The sequence below is a fragment of the Oryctolagus cuniculus genome, chromosome 13 (assembly GCF_964237555.1).
Source record: "Oryctolagus cuniculus chromosome 13, mOryCun1.1, whole genome shotgun sequence".
In the NCBI taxonomy this organism is placed as follows: domain Eukaryota; kingdom Metazoa; phylum Chordata; class Mammalia; order Lagomorpha; family Leporidae; genus Oryctolagus; species Oryctolagus cuniculus.
In genome coordinates, this window is record NC_091444.1 from 12,708,598 (window position 1) to 12,733,431 (window position 24,834).

Consider the following 24,834-nt stretch of genomic DNA (forward strand, 5'->3'; position numbering starts at 1 on the left):
TGGCCAAATCCCATTCAGGGGGACCTAGAATCCAGTTAACCTCTGCTTCTGACTCGGCTTCCTGCTAATACACCCTAGAAGGCAGTAGGTGATGGCTGAAAAATTTGGGCCCCCACCACCCATGTGGGAGACAGGATGGTGTTCTGGGTTCCTGGTTTAAGCCTGGTCCAGCTCTGGCTATTGTGGGCATTTGGGGAGTAAACCAGCAGATGGAAGATCTCTATCTGTCTCTCTCTTTCGTTATCTCTCTGCATTTCAAATAAAGAAACATATATAAGTAAATATTTGTGAAAAATACACTTGTATTTGTGATTGCTTTACTTGATCACATGTGGCAGGCATATGTACCTCTCAAACATGAAGTGAACGTAAACACATTAGTATACCAATAGTGAATACTCTATTCAGAGTTGTTTTTAAAACCTCAAAGGGAATATAATGATTAATAAACAAAAATTCATAAAATCTATAAGTCTTGTTCTTAATAATTCTATAAAATGAGTAACATGTTTTTGTAAGTTTAACTAAAGAAAAAAAAGGAATGAGAAGAATTCAGAGATTAATTTCAAGAAATCCAAACATAACATACATTACTTGTTTTTTACATGTTTGAAATATCAAAAATGTTGATAATAAATACTCATTATTCTAGCCTTGGAAGTGTGTGTGCGTGTGTGTGTGTGTACTTGTGTCCATTTTTAAAGGAGATCCATTTATTAATATACATTCCTGATACTGTTTCATCTTCACATTATAACTGTTGTGTTTTGAAGATGGTATCATGATTCTGGAGAAATGGTGCTGACAGGGAAATATGATGGTGTCTGTAGAGCAGAACCTGTCCCTGAGCAGAGAGTCACAATGACTGAGCAGTTGAAAGCAAGGGTTCTGGCATCACATAGGCCTGGGTGTAAATACCAATTCCACCACTTCCCAGCTTTTAAATCTTAGTTAGGTGAGGATTTAAACTCTCCCAAATACTTCCCTATCTGAAAAAAAATGGTGATTGATTACAGTATTACTTTGCTCATCTAAATTCTTCTGAGGATATAAAAGACACAATCTATAAAAGTGCATAATAAGGTGCCAGAGTAGAATGTGATCAATAAATATTAGTCATTATATGGTTCATGACACTGCATGAAAGGAAAGGAAAAGGAGAAAAGGAAAAGAGATAATTTGGGGGATATGTAAAACTGAAAAATGGGTTTTAAACAGAGAAGGAATGACTCATATTTTTCGTGTAGTTCTCCCCGAGGCTAACTGTACTTCACCAAAATCAAGGTGCAAAAACAAATTCTTGGGTCTAAACTTTCCTTGATTAAAGTTTAGTGAATTGAAGAAGAGAAAATGTATTTACAACGAGAGTGGTTGATTATTATTCTGCAGCGTTGCTAAGAATTTTTCTGCACCATTTCTATCAGAGGACTCTGGTTTGACTTCTTTTTTATTTTGTATTTTCAGAAGTTCACTAACTCTGAAAATCAAGATTTAATACTAATGAACATATTTGCATCCTTATGAAATGCTTCCATAAATTGTATATATACAGTTCAGCTATAAAATGAAAATTCATATGGATATTCCAACAATATTCTAACAAAGTTAACATGCTGACATTTTCTAAAAGGTCCATTATTTCCAAATATTTATCAAGCTTAATATGATTGAATAAAGGCTGAGAATATCTTTACAAAAATAGAAACTAAGTAAAAATATGTTCATTATACCTAAAATAACTTGATTACATTCATATTTTTAGAAAGACAGAGGGTGTCACAGTCACAAAATATATCAAACAGTATTTTCTATTTTTGACACACACATAAATACACAGATCAAAATGACTCAATTCAACTTCCTCTCAACTTTTTATTGAACAGCTATTCATGTCATAGGTTACTGAGCAATCTGAAAGAAATCCATTCACCTCCTGGTTTAAAGTGACTGTTTCTAACCTGGATTCATGACTCCCTCAAGAGTACTTTTATAGGCTTTATAATACTCTAAACTGTTCTATCTGCTTTATTATCGAGGACAACTGGAATTGTTGCTAAAGAAGAAAACAAGGAAATGAAATCATTGAAGATATGTTATTTTAACATTCTGCAAAAGAATACCTGTCTCATGCTTCCATTCAAAAAAGGCTAAATTACAGGAATTCTTGAGAGATCATTTAAAGTTAAATCTAGATGCACCATAGCTAGTAACCTTAGCTCACTGGGAATTTTTTGCTAAAAAAAAAATATACAGAAAGATATTTCAGCAATTTCTAAAGGCTCGGTTTGACATGTTATGTACTCTGTGATGTAAGCCAAAACAGAAAATCGCTAGTACATTGTATTTAGATGTATTTTCAACATATTTTTGGAATATGAGAGTTAAAAAGAAAACAAGCAGTGTTATAGTTTAAAAAAATCTTGCATTTGTAATTGAATAACTAAACTGTGCTCACAATGACATTAGATGAATAGTTCATAACCTTGAGCATATCAACCGGGATTCTTGTAAAATAGTGGCAGTAATGCTTAACCTGGCTTTCTCGGCAAAAAAAAAAAAAAAAAAAAACCAAACACACACACAACCAACCAGAATTTATGAAAACCTAGCAGGGATATTCTACAGAAAATCTAAAGTCAAATATATTAAAGAAATTCAGGTTCAAATAATTGCTTTAAAAAACTAATAACTTGGTGTAATAATAAAATTATTTTAACCACTTGACCGCATTCACCATATTGGTGGATCTCTCTCTCCGTATTTTTCTCATGTCTGCCTGCCTAGCTTTCAGTTACTATCTCTAACTATTTCTGGTTAGTTGTATTTCATTTCTATAATTTCTTCTCTCTAAATTTGCTTATTAACTTACATATCCACCCACCTTTTGTGGTCCAGTTGTCCTGATTTATGAGTTGTGTTGGTGTTTGTGTGGGAATGTGCTCAATTGAATCTGCACTTTCTACTCACATTTTGGCCTCTATAAAATTTGAAACTTAGCTTATTTATTGTCTAGATATTCTCATGTGGGTAGTGATTTTTTTTTCCCATGAACTTTCAAAACTGCTATTCAGGGCCGGTGCCGCGGCTCACTAGGCTAATCCTCCGCCTTGCGGCGCTGGCACACCGGGTTCTAGTCCCGGTGGGGGATCCAGATTCTGTCCCGGTCGCCCCTCTTCCAGGCCAGCTCTCTGCTGTGGCCAGGGAGTGCAGTGGAGGACGGCCCAAGTGCTTGGGCCCTGCACCCCATGGGAGACCAGGAGAAGCACCTGGCTCCTGCCATCGGATCAGCGCAGTGCGCCGGCCGTAGTGCCAGCTGCGGCGGCCATTGGAGGATGAACCAACGGCAAAGGAAGACCTTTCTCTCTGTCTCTCTCTCTCACTGTCCACTCTGCCTGTCAAAAAATAAATAAATAAATAAGCAAATAAATAAAAACAAAACTGCTATTCAGAAAGAACCAGTGTACATTACATCAATTTCCTACTATCTTTCCTATTGCTTTAGGCCCAGAAAAAAATTTCCTTCTTTTTCTTTCTTTAGGATCTTGAATAAATTATTATATTATAATGTAACTGCTCTCTTGAAAAGTTATAATATGTAATTGCTAACTACATGGTGGCTGTCTCCCTTAGAACTTAACTAATTCATCCATGTTAATAAGAATTGAAAAGTCTTTATTTTTTATTTTATCGGTTCTATTTTTTTAATTAAAAGTATTCCTAGTAAAGAAATTCATAAATACATCAATGAGATGGATGCCACAAATACTATCCACATATTTAATAATTTATCCCCTATCAATTCAAGGTATGAAGACATACAGTGGGCATATTCTTCTTGTTATAAATAGTCTAACTCCATGTTTGATGTTTGATTGCTACAAATTACTTCAGGCCAAGACTTTTCCTTTCCCTTCTTAGACCTAGGCAAGCTGATTAGAAAGTCTGAGTGTTCCATCCTCAAACTACATAAGCCCCTTGGCACAACTATTAATCACAATAAAGGTCAAATCACTTTCTTTCAAACCATTTTATGAATGAGTTGGAAGCCTACCCTTACCCTCAATCCACTGAAAGTCACACTATGAGTTCTCACTCTTTCACATATCCTTGTTGTGTGGGTAGAATTATCCATGAAAACCTGTGAACTCTACGCCCATTCCATCTAAGAGGGGAGTGATCTCAACAACTGGCACAGGAAGCAGTGCACCTAGACATGGACCACTCCACTCAGGGTCTTTCCTCTTAAGTTCTGCCTTCTTAACTAAGGGATTGGGCTGTCCCAGGCTAACAGAATTTTCTAATTCTGTATGCCTGCTGGCAATCTTGTACTCTGAGTTGTGCGGTCTTAATCTGAGTGCTTCAAAGCTTGTCTAGATTTCAACAATCTAAGTTTTAAAATTCCAGTAACTGTCATTTGGGTCCAGGAGTATGGGATAGTGTCCCTGTGTCATGTGTGTTACTCAACACAGACCTGTGTCTCACTGAATCACTGGTCTAGGATCTTTCAAGATAGTTTACTAACTGTAGGCTCAGGGGCAGGATTCTTTTCTGTGAGCATTGGTCGCATGTACAACCAGGCCTTAATTCCCTCTTCTATGTGTGTGCTCCAGGGACAGTCTGATAGTCTGCACATCATTCAGGTCCGTTGTGTGATTGTTCATGTGAGAAAGAGTAATTACAGAAAGAGCAACTACCATGTAGCATTCTAAGGATCATGCTCCTAGAATCTTGTTACTCATTTGGCTCCTGCAAAATGCCTTTGTTACTCTTGCTGCCCATGCCTCTGAGGCCAGCAAATATTCAGAAGCCCATAATAACAAGGAAAATCACAGTTAAGGAGTTAATTGAAACCCTAGTTAAGCCTAAGATTCTTTTTTTTATATAAAAGATTCATTTATTTATTGGAATGCAGAGCTACAGAGAGGCAGAGGCAGAGAGAGAGAGAGGTCTGCCATCTGCTGGTTCACTCTCCAAATGGAAGCAATTGCTGGAACTGGGCCGATCTGAATCCAGGAGCCAGAAATATCTTCCAGGTCTTCCACACTCCCACAGGGGTCCAAGGACTTGAGCCATATTCCAGTGCTTTCCCAGGCCATAGCAGAGAGCTGGATTGGAAGTGGAGCAGTGGGGACTCAAACCAGTGCCCATATTACTGCAGGCAGCAGCTTTATCCATTACATCACAATGCCAGGCCCAGGCTAACATTCTTAAAATTTAACAAAGTGAAACCCGGTCATTTGCAACAAGATGGAGGAATCTGGAAAATATTATGCTGAGTGAATTAAGCCAGTCCCAAAGGGAAAATATTATATGTTCTCCCTGATCGGTGACAACTAACTGTGCACCAAGGAGGAAACCTGTTGAAGTGAAATGAACACTATGAGAAACAGTGACTTGATCAGCTCTTGTCCTGACTGTTGGTGTACAATGCAATACTTTATCCCTTTTAGTATTTTCTTTTCTAGTACTATTGGTTGAACTCTGTAATTAACACACAATTATTCTTAGGTGTTTAAATTTTAACTGAAAAGTGATCCCTGTTAAATATAAGAGTGGGAATAAGAGAGGGAGGAGATGTACAACTTGGGACATGCTCAATTGGACTTGCCCCAAAAGGTGGAGTTAGAATCATGCCAGGGGACCCCAATACAATCCCATCAAGGTGGCATGCACCAATGCCATCTCACTAGTCCAAGTGATCAATTTCAGTTCACAATTGATCACACTGATAGGTCTAAGAGTCAAAGGGATCACACAAACAAGACTAGTGTCTGCTAATACTAACTGATAGAATCAAAAAGGGAGAGAACAATCCATCATGGGAAGTGAGACACACAGTAGACTCATAGAATGGCAGATGTCTTAAATAGCACTCTGGCCTCAGAATCAGCCCTTAAGGCATTCTGATATGGCTGAAGAGCCCATGAGAGTATTTTAGGCATGGAAAGCCAAGACACCCTGGAAAAAAAAAAAAAAAAAAAAAAAAAAAAAAAAAAAAGAAGACCTAAATGGAAGATCTCTGTGAGTGAGATCCCAGTGGAAAGAATGGGGCAATCAAAGAATGAGGTACCTTTCTCTGAAGGGAGGAGAGAACTTCCACTTTGACTATGACCCTGTCGGAATAAGATCAAAGTCAGTGAACTCAAAAGGCTTCCATAGCCTTGGCAACTCATGACTAGAGCCTAGGGAGATTACTGACACCATAAACAAGAGTGTCAAATTGTTAAGTCAACAACAGGAGTCACTGTGTACTTACTCCTCACGTGGGATTTGTCCTTACTGTGTTGTCCAATGTGAAGTAATGCTATAACTAGTACTGAAACAGTATTTTATACTCTGTGTTTCTGTGTGGGTGCAAACTGATGAAATCTTTACTTAATATATACTGAATCGATCTTCTGCATATAATGATAATTGAAAATGAATCTTGATGTGAATGGAAAGGGAGAGGGAGCAGGAGATGGGAGTGGTGCGAGTGGGAGGGAAGTTGTAATCCATAAACTGTACTTTGGAAATTTATATTTACTAAATAAAAGATAAAAAAAAATAACGAAGTCACCACTGCCTTCAGGGAGTCCCCTACCCATGATGACGCTAACCTGGGAATCCCTCAAGGAAGAGGCTGATGAATACAAAAGGGCAGACAAGACAACCCCATATATTCAGAGCAAACAGCAAACAGAAAAATAAGTGAATCCAAACTGGACACAGGGAGGGAAGGGAAACGGAAAATCTAGATCCATGGGAGAAGGTCTACAGCTTGGCCCATCTGAAATTCTTACTATACTCAAAGAATTTATAAACCAAAAACAAAAGAAGGAAATGAATGGTTCCAGATTTGCTTTGTCATCTCTACAGTAACACAAGTTGTCAAACCATCACAGCCTTATTCAAAGTTGGGCTCAAATTGTGATTTCAATGAAGTCTCAACTAATTTAAAGAAAGTATCCTAAATATGGGAATTATATTAAAATGTTTTACACTTTGGGGATGCTTTCAAACATCAAATAGAGGATATATTGATATAGCTATCTTGACCATCAGAATTATCACCTTCCCCAAATTCACCATAATCATAACATGCATTATCCTAAAATATTCCATAGTATTTATAGGTGTTCTGATCTAATGAGTAAATTAAATTAAATCTTTGGATACAATCTTTGATCAAATAAGACAACATGGGCCTCCTGTCTGCCCACCATAAATAGTTACTAATGCTTTCATGGGTTGGGATAGGGTCTTCAAGGTTGAAACTCATTAGATAAGAACTACTTAAAGAAGGGGCAATAATCACCACAATTTATCCATTTCATAGCCCAATTCGGCCTGATCTTAAACCCAGAAAAGCAAATGGAGTCCAACAGTAAACTATTCCAACCTTAATGATGTGACCGTGTATATTAAGGTCCTCATATCCAATATTATTGATATCACTGATTCCATTCAATTATCAATTCGTATAAATTTTGCAGTCAGATATTTGACTATTATGTTCTGTGCAGTGCACATTTTGACAACCACTTACAGTTTCCCTTTACCTTAAAAGAAATACAATGCTACCTTATGGTACTCAGTGTCCTGCCATCACAGAAAATTTATTTGCAGTCAAGATCTTCACTGCATTCATTCACTGCACTATTACAGACTTGTGGACTACTGCTATGCACTGCCTATTTATCCAGCCAAAGGCCACATGTAGGTTGCTCTATATGGGGTAAAGAAATTCGTGAGTCTTTTGCCTCAAAGATACACAAATAAGCATCAAGGTCACACATTTGTCTTGGGACAAATTAAAACTACAGGGTAAGGCTCATCAAAGAATTCCTTGTTCTCTTCAGAGTTCCAGGCTGCACTGAAAGTAACCAAGACACACATTTCATGTCTGGCCACTGGGCTTTTGAACAAGGCATTCAAGGGAACTTCAACCCCCTACTAATCACAATCCACAAGCCCTAATGACTACTTTAAAAAGCTCAAATTTTGTTACATGAAACAAAGTACTTTTCCATCATCTCAAACATCTGGCATGAATTGTAACAGAGCCAGACAACATTGTTGACTTTGAACTCAACAGATTTCAAGCCTCCACATAGCCTTCTGCCCCACATATGGACAAACTGGTAAGGAAGCCAACGTGTTTCTTCCTGTTGTGCCACCAGGAAATTTTGCTCCCAGTGTGGGACATCTCACTTCAAGCGCAACCACAATAGAAGCTGAACCAGATGCCCCTCTCCGCTCTGTCAAACCACGTTTGAGTCTGCTCCAGAGCCCACTTCGTTCTCTTAAGTTTCATCAAACTCACATGAAATCTACCAAGAGATAATGAAGTTCAAAAATATGGATGACACTTTCATGTCAACTTTCTGAAAAATCTTTTATTTACTGATATATTCCAAGCACCTAAATAAGTGTACCTGCTGTGTAGTGTTATTAAATAAATACTTGTATTTCTGATGGATGTTAAGGTAGACAGGATCTTGCAGATAAAAATCATGAGTTTGTTCTTCAAGATAGGACATTAGAACGTCTAGGATTGAAAACACAAATTTGTCATCCATTAACATAGACTGCTGAAGCTACAAGGATCAGTGAATGTTTGATGTAATGTGTAGAGAAAAAGGAAAAGGCTATACACAGCTTTTACGAACACAATTATTGTTTAGGTGTCAATTGCCAGGTTGATTCTAAAAGGCATGTGGTGGCCAGAAACTGGCAGAGGCTTTTACAGGAAAATCTAGTAATTGAAAACAAAGTCCTTTGTATCAGATGGTGATAAATTCTAAACCTACGTCTGCTACTTCCTTCTTTTTGTTCTTGATCAAGTTTACTTGGCTATGTCTGAGTTGCTCATTTAAAAAATGGAAATGGATTTTTTTCTTTCTATTCCTGGCTTAATTCACTTAGTATAATAACATGGAGGTTCATCCATTTAATTTTCATTCTCTAAAGAACTCAAATTCATATAAAAAGAGAAGAGTGGTTACCAGAGTTCAGGAGATTAGGGAAATGGGGAAATGTTGCTCTAACAGTCTTTCTGTTAAGATGATTAAGAATTTAATGAGGATGGTTAAGTGTCAGAGACCAAATGTGCAGCATGATTACTACTTAGTGACTAAAACTTGGTAAGAGTATATCTTAAACAATCTCACTGCAGAAATGCCCTTATAGTCTTCATAACTGAAACAACTTGTGAAATACTGAAGTCCATAAGCTTTCAGTTCTAAACCATGAGTATCCTGAAAATAGCATCAGAGTCCTGCAATATAGTAGGAGAAGGGTCTATCTTCATACATTTGAAAAGCAAAAGAAAGTTGCTTTTCATATCATTAAAACATAAGCACATTTTGAAATGCCATTCTCACTTAATATAGGAATATTAAAACATAAATATACCTTAGAATTGAATTATAACAATGCCCAATTCTAGGAATAAAAGGTTACTATGCTTTTCTGATCCTATTATTTTTTCAAAGTGTCAATTTATGCCCTAAATTCAACTTATATTAGTCCTGAAATTTGGAAAAACATGTTATTTATATATCACAACTGTCTATAAAAATAACTAGTTTAAAAAAACTAAATAATTGCTTTAGATTTTAAATGTCCAATGTCTGTTAGTCTCTCAATATTAACTAAAGTATTTATATATTTGTTATACTATGATCATCTGAAAAAGAGTTCAATTTAGATAAACAAACCAACATTATTTGAAGACAAGTGAAAAATTAATTTACAATCTATTGGGAGAAATATAAAAATACTAATTTGAAAAGAAAGCATTTCCATTTAATTTATTTATTTTAAAGTCTGAAATACTGAATTCAGTCTTTAATATTCTGTTCCTTTAATATCTCTGAATTTATTTATCACACCATGGAAGGAAGGGAGACAATCAGAAAATACTTACTTGGGATGCTATTTCTCGAGACTGACACAATGAGAGAGAAAAAGAAACACAAACACAGTTTAAACAATGGTGAAACAATGCATACACGAAAGAATCAGCAACAGGGACGAATCATGACACACCTCAACATAACACTTATAATTCACTTACAATTTAATAATATATTTATTTATCGTAGGATTTTTTAAAAACAAATTTAGGTAATGAGTAAATCACTATTTTTTAACTTACTAAAATTTGAAGTTAAGTTGTTTTGTTTTGTTTAGTTTTTCTAACAATGCCTTTCTAAGTCTGATGGAATAAAAATTTGATGCTAATGGAAGAAAATAAAATAATTGATAGTAGCTTAGGAAGCTATCATTTTCTCAAGAGAATCTTTATGTAACTTTTAACATTCAATAATCATTGTAAATATTTATGTCTGGATATCATTTTATATCCTAGATACTACCTTCAGATTCATCTTTCCTCTTACATATTAATGTAATTAAATTGAAATAAATATTTTGAGTTTTCACAGTGGCAAAGAGTCTAGAAATTTATCTTCTCAATCAATCCATAATAGTTATTTAGTGACTTTAAAAAATCATGGTATCTTGTATTTCAGTTCTTTTTTTTTAAAGATTTATTTATTTACTTGAAAGTCAGAATTATACAGAGAGAGGAGAGGCAGAGAGAGAGAGAGAGGTCTTCCATCCGCTGGTTTACTCCCCAGATGGCCGGGCTTCTTCCTAGTCTCCCATGTGGGTGCAGGGGCCCAAGGACTTGGGCCATCGTCTACTGCTTTCCCAGGTCATAGCAGAGAGCTGGATCATAAGTAAAGCAGCCAGGACTCGAACCAGCGCCCATATGGGATGCTGGCACTGTAGGCGACAGTGGCTTTACCCGCTATGCCACAGCGCCACCCCTTCCCCCCTTTTTAAGGTATTTCAGTTCTAAGGAACAATATTCGAATCATTTTTAAAGTTAAAAGTAAAATTTTCAACTATATTCATTAGTGTCATATGACTCAAATCTAACTCATTATCCAATACTTTCTGATTATTGTTGTAAATATAAGAAATATGTTATAAACATTTGAGTGTATACTCTCTGAAATTGTTTATCTCAGGATTCCTAACACATGGCCCATGGGAATAAATATTGTTTAAATGAAAAACAGCATAGGATTGGCATCTAGAATTTTGAAACTACCATAATCCTTATTAAAATAACTGTATTAATGATATTTCACAAGAGGGAAATTTTAATAATATCTTAAAATGCTACTGTTCATTTAATAGCAAAGAGTGAATGATTGATTGGCAGATGGCCCAGTCAATAATTATTGTAGTCTATACATTTTTGAAAGCTACAGGATGTATTGACTACAAAAGTGACCAACAATCAGGGTAACATATTCTCCAAATTTATTGCACTCACCAAAATACATCAGTACTTATTTATTAAAATGCTTTAAAATAGCCTCTCTTTTCTAGTAAAAGCTTCCTTGGTCATAGTATTCTTTAGGCAAATGAGATTTTCAGTACAGTGGAAAACACAGTCAAATACAGGTGATGAATATGTTCATTATTCAAAATGTTTCATATTTTGGAAAGAAAACACTTTATCATGTGTATGGGAGATGATAACCCCCAATGGGATCTTGGTAACATTTTAGAATCAAAATAATAGATCTGCAGTGAAAAATATAGATACCCACTTTCAGTGGAATAAGTAAGTAAACACTCTCACAACAGTTCAGATGCAGTTTTGTCACAAATGAGTTTAGTGAGGGTTGTGGAGTTCAGAGTTGTATGTAAAGGACTGGAAAGGAAATTTTGTTCCTCATTTTACCCATGAGGAAAATGATTTCTTGTTCTTCCTATATTTGTGTTTTGAACCTGGAGAACTTCATGTTGCAAAAATTCTCATGAGTACAAACATAGTGACTGAAGTTCTTCCTGCATGGTGATCCATGACTAGGCACAGAGGGCCAGAGCCACCTCTACCTCACCTGCCACAGGCTGATTCTCTAATCAGTGTGCTCACACTCGCTGCACTCTCTGCTTATGTAGATGTAAAGTCTTCTCCCCACAATCTATAGTCCACAGAAAAAGCAAAACTATGAGACAGTGTCACAGGTGTTTTATAAATTGTACAGATTTTGACTACGAATATTCCTTTTAATCAGTTGACTTTTAGAAGGCATTTCCCTGAAGTATTCACTGCTTCCCCCACAGCCAAGCAGTCGTATGAATTATGATAACTCCTATTTTTTTTTCTGTAATGAACATGGGGGCATATTGAAAATGCACCAAAGATAATGTGGCCTGAAAACCTGCATTTGATTTTAAAATCTAGTTTTAAAAACTTCATCACAAAACAGGTTAAGCAAACCTAGGGTCTTTGTATTAGCTTCTACCTACCTACTATATTCTTGTATGAAATGTTGACATTTAATCAAAGTTCTTCATAGAATAGGGTGTGATTTAGCACTTAGAAACATAAACTGAAGAAACAGTCAATAAAGTGCCTGCAAATATCATTACTTTATGTGCATGTGTCTCCTAGTTGTAGTTATTAGTTACAAACGTACAGGTCAAATATTGAGAACATGTTCTGGTTTGTTTCAAAAAATCTATAATCTCCAATGATAATCTTTCTTATTTCCCTCTCCCTACAGTCTTTTATAATTGGTCTTCAGCTGTTTCTATAAAATATACATCATTGCTAATTCTTAATTTGCTAACTTTTAATTTTGCAGTTTCTACTTTTATCTCTTGTCTTCACAGTCTAGAGGAAGAAAAATTAATATTTCCACATATTTCACTAACTCTACACCTTCCCTCACCTCACAGTATTTTGATATTATTTTAGTTGGATTAAAACCCAGGAAATATTATGACTAAGTACAGTCTCCAAATGAGACATACAGGATTCAGAATTGGTATTCATTTCTTGTAGACATTGGTTTATTGTTGATGGGGACATCAACTTTCAATAACTCATTCTTAGCTTTGGAAACTGCATAATTTCTTAAAGATATTAAGATGCATTAGGTACAGATTTCCTCTGCCTGAAGAAATCTCTCTGAAGCCTGTGACCTGCTCTGGGTTTCCCTTTACGCCTTGCCGGCTGTGACAACTATGCTGGGGACTTGCTTGGCCTCATTCTTACCACCTTGTCTCCATGGAAGGTCTGTTTCCTGCATATCAGGATTCCTTCCTCAGCTGACTCATTTACTTTGAGGGAGTAGTTAATGTAAAAGCTGGAATGGGAAAATATTTTTTAGAAGATGTACACTGAAATATGAATTATTTTACTCTGGAAAGTTTGATAAACTTGGCTGAATATAAAATTCTACTTTGAAAATAATTCCTTCAGAACCTTGAGAGATTATTTCATCGGCTTCAAGCTTGCAGTATTGCTGTTGAGAAATCTCAGATGATACTTCGAATGTTCCCTACTCTACCGTCTCTTAAGTTTGTCTTTCTGGAAGCTGTGGGGATCTTCTGCTTCCTTCAGTGTCTTTATATGTCTATTTAACTCAGTGTTACAGGTGTTTGGTGGCACTTCCCACTTGGAAACCAGCACACTTCTCTTCTGGGATGATTCTGGAATGATTACTGATATTTCTTCATTTTTGCTTTATTTTTTTTTCTTTCTAGAAATCTTTTTTTATTTATTTATTTTTTTTTTTTTGACAGGCAGAGTGGACAGTGAGAGAGAGAGAGACAGAGAGAAAGGTCTTCCTTTGCCGTTGGTTCACCCTCCAATGGCCGCCGCGGCCAGCGCGATGCGGCCGGCGCACCGCGCTGATCCGATGGCAGGAGCCAGGAGCCAGGTGCTTTTCCTGGTCTCCCATGGGATGCAGGGCCCAAGCACCTGGGTCATCCTCCACTGCACTCCCGGGCCATAGCAGAGAGCTGGCCTGGAAGAGGGGCAACCGGGACAGAATCCAGCGCCCCGACCGGGACTAGAACCCGGTGTGCCGGCGCCGCTAGGCGGAGGATTAGCCTAGTGAGCCGCGGCGCCGGCCCTTCTTTCTAGAAATCTTATAATTCATCTCTCAACTCCTGGGTTGTTCCTCTAATTTAATCTTTTCTTTATTATATTTCAGCTTTTGAATTCCCACTTTAATTTTTCAGAGGCTTCCTCAACTTTATATTACAAACATCTCTGCTTTGGCTATCATATTTTTAAAATTTATTTGGGAGACAGATACAAAGAGAGAGAGAGAGCAATCCTTAACCTGGCATATGGGCTTGGGTGTCTTAACCAGCATCTCAGCTGCTAGAATAAAAGCCTGCTCTAGTCATAGTTTTATTCTCAAGAGTCATTTGTATTATATAAATATTCCTTTAGTATTCTCTGTTCATCTTTCATCCTTATATCATATTTGTAATTGTAGCTTTTTAAATATTAACTTTACAGATACATTGGCGTAGCATATAGTTTACCCATTTCTAGTGTGTAAAAACAAGATGATTTTATTTGATTCACTAATGGTGCGAATCATCACCATAAATCACTTTTTCATTTTTTCCATTATCCCAGTAAATTCCACCACATCCTTCATCTGCTAACCCCCACTGCTCTGACCCCTTCTGTAGGCTATCACTTATCTCCTTTCTGCTGCTCTACCTTTGCCTTTCATGGGCATTTCAAATAAATGGAAATAGTATAACCTCTTGTCTATCTTTTCTTATTTGACAAAATGCTTTGTGGGTTCATACAAGTAATAACACACGTATATAGTTTGTTTCTGTTGCTAAACAGTGTATTCTCTGTATCAATATAACACATTTGTCTATCTGTTCACCAGCTGAAAATAGTAAATATGGTGTTGCAGTTGAAAACATTCACATCCAAGTCTTTGCGTGAATGGATGCACATTCATTTCTTTCTGGTAGATATTTAGGAGTGATTTAACCTAGGCCCAGATACCAGCCATTGTGGGTAGTGTTTTTTTTGGAGGAAGGAGCCAGTGAATAAGAGTTTCTCTCTCTTTCTCTCCCCCTCCAACCCCCACCCCCGCCGAGTGCCTGTGTATGTTTGTCTCCATCTCTTTGCCTCTGAAATACTTCTTTAGGAAATTTTTAAAAATTGAGGAACTACCAAATTGAAATCACTGGGTGACATTTTATTTTATGATGGTGTCATGGTGATCTGTTTTAATAACTTAACTATCGAATCTCCCATGCTTGTGCTTTTAGGCTTCCCAAGGACTAGGTCAGATTTCCTAAGAGTCTTCCATTTTTCTGCTGAAGGGTAAAGCATGCAGAATGGACCTTTTTGCTTAGCTCTAAGCATTTCCTGTGACACTCTGGCCCTTGACTATGTCCAATATTGCTGAGTCCATAAACCTTCAATGTTTGTCAGCGTGGGCTGAGCAACGGCAGCAAAGTTTTTGGAACTGCGGGAGAGAAAGGTGCCTAACAGGAGCACCTAACAAGAAGATTTCAGGTCTCCAATTCAAATGAATGCAATTTCTACCTCCTGAAATCTGGTGTTTATTTAATTCAAATAAGAGAAAATTAGCCTTTTAAAAACAATGTGTTTTTTAAATTTTCGGAACTTTCTGTTGAGCCATCTGATAGGTATAGGAAGTGGCAGAGTGTATGAGTAGATAGATCTTTCATCTCATTAGAGACAGGAAGCTAGTATTCTGTGCTTTTATGTGATCAGAAAAAAAAGTAGTTAAGTTTCCCTATTCACAAAATACCCAATATCTTTATTGGCTTCAGATTTAATTGATGTCTCCCTCTTTTAGTTTTTTTTTACATGGAAGACAATTTAAGTCATATTCACATTAAGGTACTTTGGCATCTGAAAACTGCTCATCATGCTATTTACAATATCTTAAAGAAGAAAGTAAAGGATATATTCATTTTTAATGTGCTCTTGAAAAACTAATATTTTGCATTATAATTTTTTCCTTTTGTGTGTGAGACTAATTGCTATAGAACTCAACATAGTGTTTTGTTTGCTTCAATTGACTGAGAAATAAAAACAGAATGCAGGCTCAGCTCTAGCAGTAATTGTATATAAACAGAGATGAACATTAATTTCCATACCTCTTTTAGTACACTTTGCTGTAAAAATGCCTAATATTCCTATTTTTTTTCTCTTTAATTATTTATTGCCTCAAATATTCCCACATAGCTAGGATATGAACCCTTAACAAAAATATATGTGCTGGGGCTGGTGCTGTGGCATAGAGGATAAAGCCACTGCCTGTAGTGCCAGCATCCCACATGGGCACTGGTTCAAGTCCTGGCTGCTCCACTTCTGTTCCAGCTCACTGCTATGGCCTGGGAAAGCAGCAGAAGATGGACCAATCCTTGGGTCCCTGCATCCACTTGGAGACCCAGAAGAGGCTCCAGCCTCCTGGCTTCAGATTGGCATAGCTCTGGCCATTGCTACCATTTGGGGAGTGAACCAGCTGAAGGAAGATCTCTTTCCCTCCCCCCACCTCTCTCTCTCTCTCTCTCTCTCTCTCTCTCTCTCTCTCCATCCTTGTAACTCTACCTTTCAAGCAAATAAATAAACCATTCATATATATATATATATATATATGCCAAAAAGATGAACTGAACTCAACTCAAGAAAAGAGGGCCGGTGCTGCAGCTCACTAGGCTAATCCTCCGCCTTGTGGCGCCGCCACACTGGGTTCTAGTCCCGGTCGGGGCGCCGGATTCTGTCCCGGTTGCCCCTCTTCCAGGCCAGCTCTCTGCTGTGACCCGGGAGTGCAGTGGAGGATGGCCCAAGTGCTTGGGTCCTGCACCCCATGGGAGACCAGGAGAAGCACCTGGCTCCTGGCTTCCTGCCGGCCATGCAGCCATTGGAGGGTGAACCAACGGCAAAAGGAAGACCTTTCTGTCTCTCTCTCTCACTGTCCATTCTGCCTGTCAAAAAAAAAAAAAAAAAAAAAAGAGAGAGAGAGAGAGAGAGAAGGTATTGATTAAAGAAAAGAAGAAAACTAGAAGAAAACTCAGTTTTCTTCTATCTTTTCAATGACATGTGTGTTTTATTTGGCTAGACATTTGGGGATTTATAAACATTTTACTAAAGTGATCTTTACTTGTGATGGACAATGTTTTGCAACACATATTTAAATGCTCCTTGGTAACAAGACAAATACTCAGTTGCTCTTTCCCAACCTACAAAATAAACAACACAAAACAATGTTTTTCTATAAGACAAAAATGGCTGACATGGATATGGACTTGACCCAAAGAAGAATTACATTCAAATTCACAAAGACTATATGAGGACATAAAAATAAAAATGTGGCCACACTCTGCCATATGGAAGTCTTCTTTGTAGTGACCATAGTCAAATAAATGGTTTATACAGAGAGAATGCCTGTGCTCCCAGGAGTCCCTGTGTGGAGCCTCAGTATGACAATTTTTGGAGGTAGTGAGATGATTAGGTTATGAGAGCTCTGTATAAAACAAGCCCCAGAGAGATCCCTTGTCTCTTCTGCCATATCAGGATGCAGTAAGAAGATGGCCATTTAAGAAGCAAGAAGCAGGCCCTCACCAGAACCCTATTCAACTCGGGCTTGGATTCTGGACTTCTCAACTCCCAAAACTGTGAGAATTAAATTTATGTTTCTTGTAAGCCACCCCATTCAGGGAATAGACTCAGATGGTGCCCGATTGCCTCAGTGGGTAAGCACTTATTTTCTCTTCATCTTTAACGAAATCATATTTTTTTGAAACCACTATTCTTGAATTTTCAGGCATTTCTGGACAAACTACCTTACATATTTCATCACCCAGGATGTTTCTCCAGTCAGTCATTGCTGCTTTTCTCTGATTTGGTCTTGCTCTTTGTAGTATCAACCACAGGGATATAGAGGCATGCACAAAACCACTCTAATTCAGCAAGAGAGACAGCCAACAAAACTCCATTTAACACTCTAAAACAACAGTAAAATTACCTAAAAACAGCTCAGATAAACCAAATTATTTCCTCCTTGCCTTAATATATACTCGCATATGTATTTAACAATAAATCTGAACAAGAAAGCAAACGTTTTATCCCTTTAATCTTAAGCTTTCCATAATCCATAATCTTCTTTTCCATCCATGGACTTGTTGAGATTATCACAAGTGGGCATCATGATTATATGGAGTATCAAATTGCATTTGACTGACCTGAGCATCCTACTTGTACTTTTGCATAATATAAAAAACTGGCCAATCAAAATTTCTTTAAGATTTATAACTTTTGTGTATGTAAAGAAGAAAAAAATTACTTTAAATATATGAGGCATAATATTAAGTGATGTTACAGATATTCATAGAATACTGCTTTTATCCAAAAATCCTCATTTCATAAGAGTATAATTTTAAAGGTGATGTCTGAGTAAGGATATAAAAACTGCTTAGAACCGCATGATACAACGGAATCAAAATGTGGCCGTGTTCTCAGTTCATGCTGTCGTCACACATTCTCCTCCCCTGCTCATAGATTGCTGTACCAATTACTGAGCTTCCCCAGGGAAGATCTGGCACTACTTCTGGAGTTATTTTTTTGCTTTAAAGGGATCCTCACTCTAGATATTGCGAGAGGGAATCTCAATACATACTAATTTTGCTTTGCTTTACTTCTTCCAAATGCTAATACATGCAGCTGGGAAATATTTTAGAAACCTAGTTTATTTTTTATCAGCTATTCTTATGTGTCAGAACCTCAAGATTATTTAGAATTAGTTTCCTGAAAATCTTCCAGTAGTGGCTAATTCCAGATCTACAAAAGATATCCAGAGCCCAACACCCATAACCTGTAGAAGAGCCCTGTAACCAATAATATGCTGTGAAATTCTGATGTCATTTACAAAAGCAAATAGTTGAAGTATTTTGGTTCTGATAGTTAATACCATCTGTTCAAACAGCATACTTTTTCACTTCCATGGCATTTTTCAGAAATCCATTTCCAAATTTCTGAATGATTTGTGTTTACTGTATTCAACATCAGAACAGGAACATTTTTATATTTCCAAACCTCAGATGTAGTGAGCTTCTGAGATTCAGTCCTGTAGATTCCAATGGGAACATCTCCAGTAGATGAACACAACTTCTGATAAAGCCTGGCATATGTTCTGATCCATAAGTCATCCTCAGTGATTTTCATCTATAAGAACATGAATTATTTACATATTAAGGGCTTAAGAGGTACTAATCCTAGTGGTTATTTTCATGTGTTCAAGGCAGAACTTATTAATATTTGCAAATCTCATAGTAATATTCCATAAGTGCTTATTCATGTATCAAAATTAATTTGTGTACTCCTCCATCAGTTTATCCTGAGGGTTCCTCCAAAGTTGAGAAATCTGAATGCTTAACTGGGGGTAGTATACCATTGTATTAGTTCAATGACAGTAGACAGTAGGGTACAAATAATTGCGTAGGAGATGTTCTACACCAGGTGGAGGCTGGTGAATGTTGCAATAACTGGAGGCCACTACTAGTATGAGTGGATAGGGTTGCTGATGCTACAGAAGTTAAGGTGTAACCAGGAAATGTGAGCTCCGGTTCCTCTACACCACTTACAGATCTGAATGGGTAGCAATTCACTTTATCCAATACACTTGAATGTATATACTCATTTATAAGAATGGTTAAACTACATGATCACTGTTTTCCTAGTATAGCATCCTTTGTCTGAATCTGCCAGTCTCAAACTACCAACAAGAAAAAAAAAACTTGCTCTGAATTTTGTACAAAATGGCTTTTTATTATTACTAATTAAAAATAAAATAGTTTTCCTGAAAATATTTTCAATAATCTTTTGAATCTCAGATATCACTCTTTGAACTCATAATAGGAAAAATATATGATGTAGAAGAATTAGAGTTAACAGTAGATGGATTTCAGAAGCTTTTATTACAGAAATTATTAACTTACAGAACAAAGAAAGCCAGATCCTGGTATTGTATCAAGTCCCAAAAGAAGTCTGGTGATAGAAATCATATAATCCTTCACAAATGACTGAAATATATACAAAATAAATATGGATTACTTGTATAATGGATAAAATGGCTAGCAGTATAAACATTTCTAAAAGATTACTTCTCATAACATATCATTAAGCCTCCATAAAAAAGGAAATAAAAATCTCACTTGTCAGTGTCTTAAGCAGTTCATAAAGAAATATAGAAAATAATGATCACTTAGAAATAGATTGATAAACTTTATGTGCATTATTAGGCATGATAAAACATTTTTTAGATTTTTACTAACAAAGACAAAGAAACTGAAATAAAGTAGTGAATGTCATAAAACTCTGAAAGAAATAAATTTACCATGAAACATTCCACACATTTTTTAGGATTGAGCTCTATCCTAGTAAAATAAATTTCTAAGCTGCATTTATCACTTATTATTACATACTTATATGATCTCTTTCCACATCATTCTAAAATGGAGACTTAAAAAAATGGAGTCATTACATTATCCTGGGGCTACAGTGAATTTCTTATACTGCAAGCTCTGAATGTTAGAATAGTCAACAGATTCAGTGACTAAATTTACTAGTAAGAAATAACAATGTGATTGAAAATCTTATTAATTTAAGAGCCATTAATAACCTACTAAAAATACTCAGAAGGGAAATTATCTTCTAGGTTTTTCTAATTCTGAATCAAGTGTTTTTCAAACATCAAGTCAGAAAATAAAGTTATGAATTACAACCAGCACATTTGTAAATGAAACGGAATACGTTTCAATAAGGCAGAAAAGAATGAAGCAAATTACAGGCAGAAAGGGTACATGTGATACTGTGCTGTTCTGTCTTCCTTCCTCACATGCAAAGGTATGTACTGGATTGATTTGCAAAATACATTTACTCTGTGACAATTTAAGAACTTTAAAAATTACAGCTCTGCAAAAGCCTCGGAAAACACTCAATTTCTTGTTTCTTTATCTATAATATAAAACATGAGGTAAAAAAGGAGGAAAAAATTACTGCTTTCCAATTCAAACCCATTTTCTTTCTGTTTAACTGTTCTATTAGACTTTTTCATGAGATTTTATTTAAACATTGTATATTAAAATATCTAAGAACCACTGGTGTATTACAACATTAAACATTTGGCCACTACTGATATAAAATCTTCAGTTCCAATAGTGCGCCTCACACAAACCCTCCCCTGCAATTCTCTCTGGAACAAACCAGAAGCTGTGTGCGTTGCGGTGGTGCTCTGGGCAGGAGGCTTGCTCCTGGCCTGCCCAGATAAGTGTCTGCAAACTCTAGGGCACACAGGAGCACTTGCTCTCCTGAGCTGAATCTGTTCCAGCCTCATCTGGATGAAGCAGATGGATGCTGACATTGCTAGAGGCAGACATCCGGGCAAAATTAGCACAAAGTCCAGCAGAAAAGCCTTAACTTTGGATCAGTTTATTCAGTCAAGCAATCATAGAAGAGGAGATATAAATATATAACCAAAAAGAATATGTACAATAAAATGCTTAATTTGAGATTAACATCGAATCACTGAAAGTCCTATGAATGTGTTTGGTTTTAATGGAAATATTCAGAGATTTTTCTGATTGCTTGAATCAGGGACTATGAAATATTAAATCTTTTCAGTTTCTGCCAGGGACAAAAGTGATTATATTTGTATGAAATAATATCCCATGCACTGCTTAGCTACAAAAAAAATGGCAAAGTTATCTTGGCATTCAGGAACAAATTAAATGATTCTGAGTTGTAAAATATCTTTCATATTTTTTATAGTAGGCACTAATTAGAAGATGCTTAAAATGTCCCTGACTTTTCAGCTTACTGAAATCAATTTGATATATTATTCAAACCTGAAATGTGCCTTGTGATACATCCTGTCTTCTTTTAACTTAGGAATTTTCCTATCTTTATTTTAACCCAATAATATGCTCAGAATAATATTCAAAAAGCAAAATAAATATTGCAGGATACTGACACCAGGGAATTTATAAAAAAAATTTCCCATAATTTTTAAACAATATTTTTCTCACAAAATGTTTTATGGGGCCCAAATGCCATTGAATACACAAAATAGAATTGAATGACTTCGAGAGCCCTGTTAAGTTAGCAGATCCATGAGAAACATTAGGTGTATTATTCATTTAAATAAAATCTAAGTGAAATATAAAAACAAGCATTTTATAGCAAAAAATACTGCATACCTGATACAGAAGTGTGTCCAACATACTGATGCTAAATACCCTTCCAGCAGCAAAAGGCAGTCGAAACATAAAAGCCAAGTTAGACCCTCTCTCCCGTTCTTTCTGTTCAGAAATTTGAGATAGAAAAAAATTTTGAGTAGTCTATCTTCTATGCATCTTTGCATAAAAGATAAATTTTCCTGACATAAGTGAAAAAATAAATTCTCATTACATGGTTCTTATGGTTATTAGCTAATTGTGTACTTACTTCACTTAAGACTGTATTTTTAAATATTCCTTTAATTCTCAAGACCAAGTTTTCTTAATCAATTGAAACACCAAGTAGTTAAGGGTCGATCATTTCAAATATTAGATGTGTGTTTATTCTTCATATAAGAGGTGGCATAAAATAAACAAGCATAAGAACTATCTAATCAAACGTAAAAGAAAATCCTAACTAGAGTAAGTATCATAACACTTAAAAGAAGATTTATTTTTATATATTCTGAGAACAAAAAAAAAATGTCATGTAGGAACCTGTTACAATCTAAATGTTTGTGCCCCACCCACCAATACCTCCTTGAAATTCCTAACCTTCCAGGTAAAAGTCTTTGGAGGTGGAGTCCTTAGGGGTGAGATTAGACCTTACAAAAAAGGAAGGACTTCCTGTCCCTTCCACCCTGTGCATCACTACGGTTAATGTCCACCCCAAAACTCACACTCATTTTTCATTGCCATTGTGAGGGTATTGGCAAGCAACTCCCTGAAGAGGTGATTAGGTTATGGGTACTCTGCCCTCCTAAATGGATTAATGCCATTATGATGGGAGAGATTAGTTTTCAAGAGAGCAGCTTTGTTACAAAATCTATCATGCATGTGCCCTTACTCTCTTGCCATGTGACACCCTCCACCATGTTATAACACAGCAAGAAGGCCCTCACCAGGGGCTGGCATGTTGATATTGCACTTTGCAGCCTCCAGAACTGTAAGAAATATATATATATTTATTATATTATTATAATATATATAATATATATTATTATATTTATATATAAATTACCCAGTCAATGGTATTCTATGCTAAAAGCAAAAAACAGACTAAGACAACCATTTACAATTCAAGTATATGGACCCTGACCAGACCCTGAATCTTCCAATACGTCATCCCAGACTCCTCTGCCTCCGGAATGTGAGAAACAAACATCTTTCATTTATAAGCCACTCAATCTATGCTATTTGTTGTGGTGCCCAACAGACTGATACAGTCTACTACGGACAGTAGTCTCTATCTTTCTGTCATCTTAATTTCATTTCTCCATCTGCCTCATTTAAGTTGTGCCAGCCACACCAGTTTGCAGCTAAACTTCTATAAAGTACACACCAAAAAAAAAAATGTGTTTACATGTGACTGTGTGTGTAAGAGACAGAGAGAGAATGTATGATAGTTTCTAAGAAACTCTTTTGTTATCTTCCTGTAAAAAGTGAAGGCATGCGAGCAAGTGTCAGATTTGTTGTTGAGTTCAGAAGCAGTTTCTTTTTTTTTTTTTTTTTTTTTTGACAGGCAGTTTCTTAAGAATGTAAGTTAAACTGGCATTTCCCAAGTGTTAACCTAAAGAATGCCAGCTTCTTTTGGTACCAACTTTCCTTTACTAGGAAAAACAGATACAGCTAAGCAAGTAAGAAATCAACCTCCACTTCTTTAGGCAACAAAAGTAAACCGTGTTTTTCATGCAGTAAATTTGGGGCTCTCAAAGGAAGGGATGCCTCCCATAGTCCCAGGTGAAGAAGAGGTGGGAGGTAGAACTAGCTAAGGAGTGAGTGGGACAGATGAACCAGGGCTACTGTTATTGCTTGTGTTGATAATGATCTGAGTGACTTGATTACTGGACTTCCCTTGCACAAACAGATGCGTCTGGAACTCAACAGCAGCCAGGCCTAGGAGCAGTATGAGAAATTTCCAACCCAACAAATCCATAGTGTGTGCCTAGTTGAGAAGACTGGAGAATATAAGACTGTTCTCACTTAAGATTCATGGAGAAAACAAGCTGAAAAGTAAACAGGTGGCATCCCATTTTCATCTATGCCTACTACTTCATTGTATATTCTCTAACACATCTACCTTAATATTAAGCATGCTTAATTTGAACAGCCCATGAAGGTGGCTGGGAGATGCATTGGAATTAGATGTTCTTATTGTGAGACAAGTAGATTTTCTTGTGACTTTGGAAGCAAATCTAGTTCTTAAGATGTGACCAGTATCTAGATGAGAGGGCAAAGTTATGGTATCTTAAGCCTAAATTAAAGCAAGTAGCCAGAATAAAGTACTAGGATCTTTGAAAATTTGAAGTCCAAGATTTGCCATCAGGCAGACCAAGCTTGGAAAAGCAAAACTTTGGGGACTGCATATGGGTGATCCAGTCTTCTTTTCCAGGCTGTGACTGGTCAGGGACCTCTTAAGCCAATGATCATTTTCCTTTTTGATTGTTTTATTCATCTACCTAACAGGGATAGGGGGCATGGGACACAGGACTGAGTATATTTTTTATGTTAATTTGCACTTTTAATTAATTAATTAATTTATTTATTTTTTAATTTTAATTGAAATTTTAATTCTTCTCAAATTTTTTTACCTTTTTATTTATTTTTTTATTTATTTTTAATTTTTATTTAATGAATATAAAATTCCAAAGTACAGCTTATGGATTACAATGGCTTCCCCCCCATAACATCCCTCCCACCAGCAACCCTCCCCTTTCCCATTACCTCTCCCCTTCCATTCACATCAAG

General features: G+C 36.4%; 1 protein-coding gene across 9 annotated transcripts in view; it reads right to left on the minus strand.

Annotated features, from left to right (window-relative positions):
* KCNT2 (potassium sodium-activated channel subfamily T member 2) overlaps nt 1-24,834 on the minus strand; it is a 411,093-nt gene that overhangs the window by 24,796 nt on the left and 361,463 nt on the right. For 6 of the 9 annotated variants that reach the window (XM_051820439.2, XM_051820437.2, XM_051820440.2 and 3 more), the window contains 4 exons: nt 22,069-22,170; nt 19,810-19,893; nt 18,908-19,036; nt 9,911-9,931 (listed from right to left, as the gene is read on the minus strand). In XM_051820439.2, coding sequence (XP_051676399.2) covers nt 9,911-9,931; nt 18,908-19,036; nt 19,810-19,893; nt 22,069-22,170 — 336 coding nt within the window. The remainder of the gene's footprint in view (nt 1-9,910; nt 9,932-18,907; nt 19,037-19,809; nt 19,894-22,068; nt 22,171-24,834) is intronic. The other 3 variants (XR_007909589.2, XM_008268722.4, XM_002717687.5) reach the window with 1 other exon arrangement.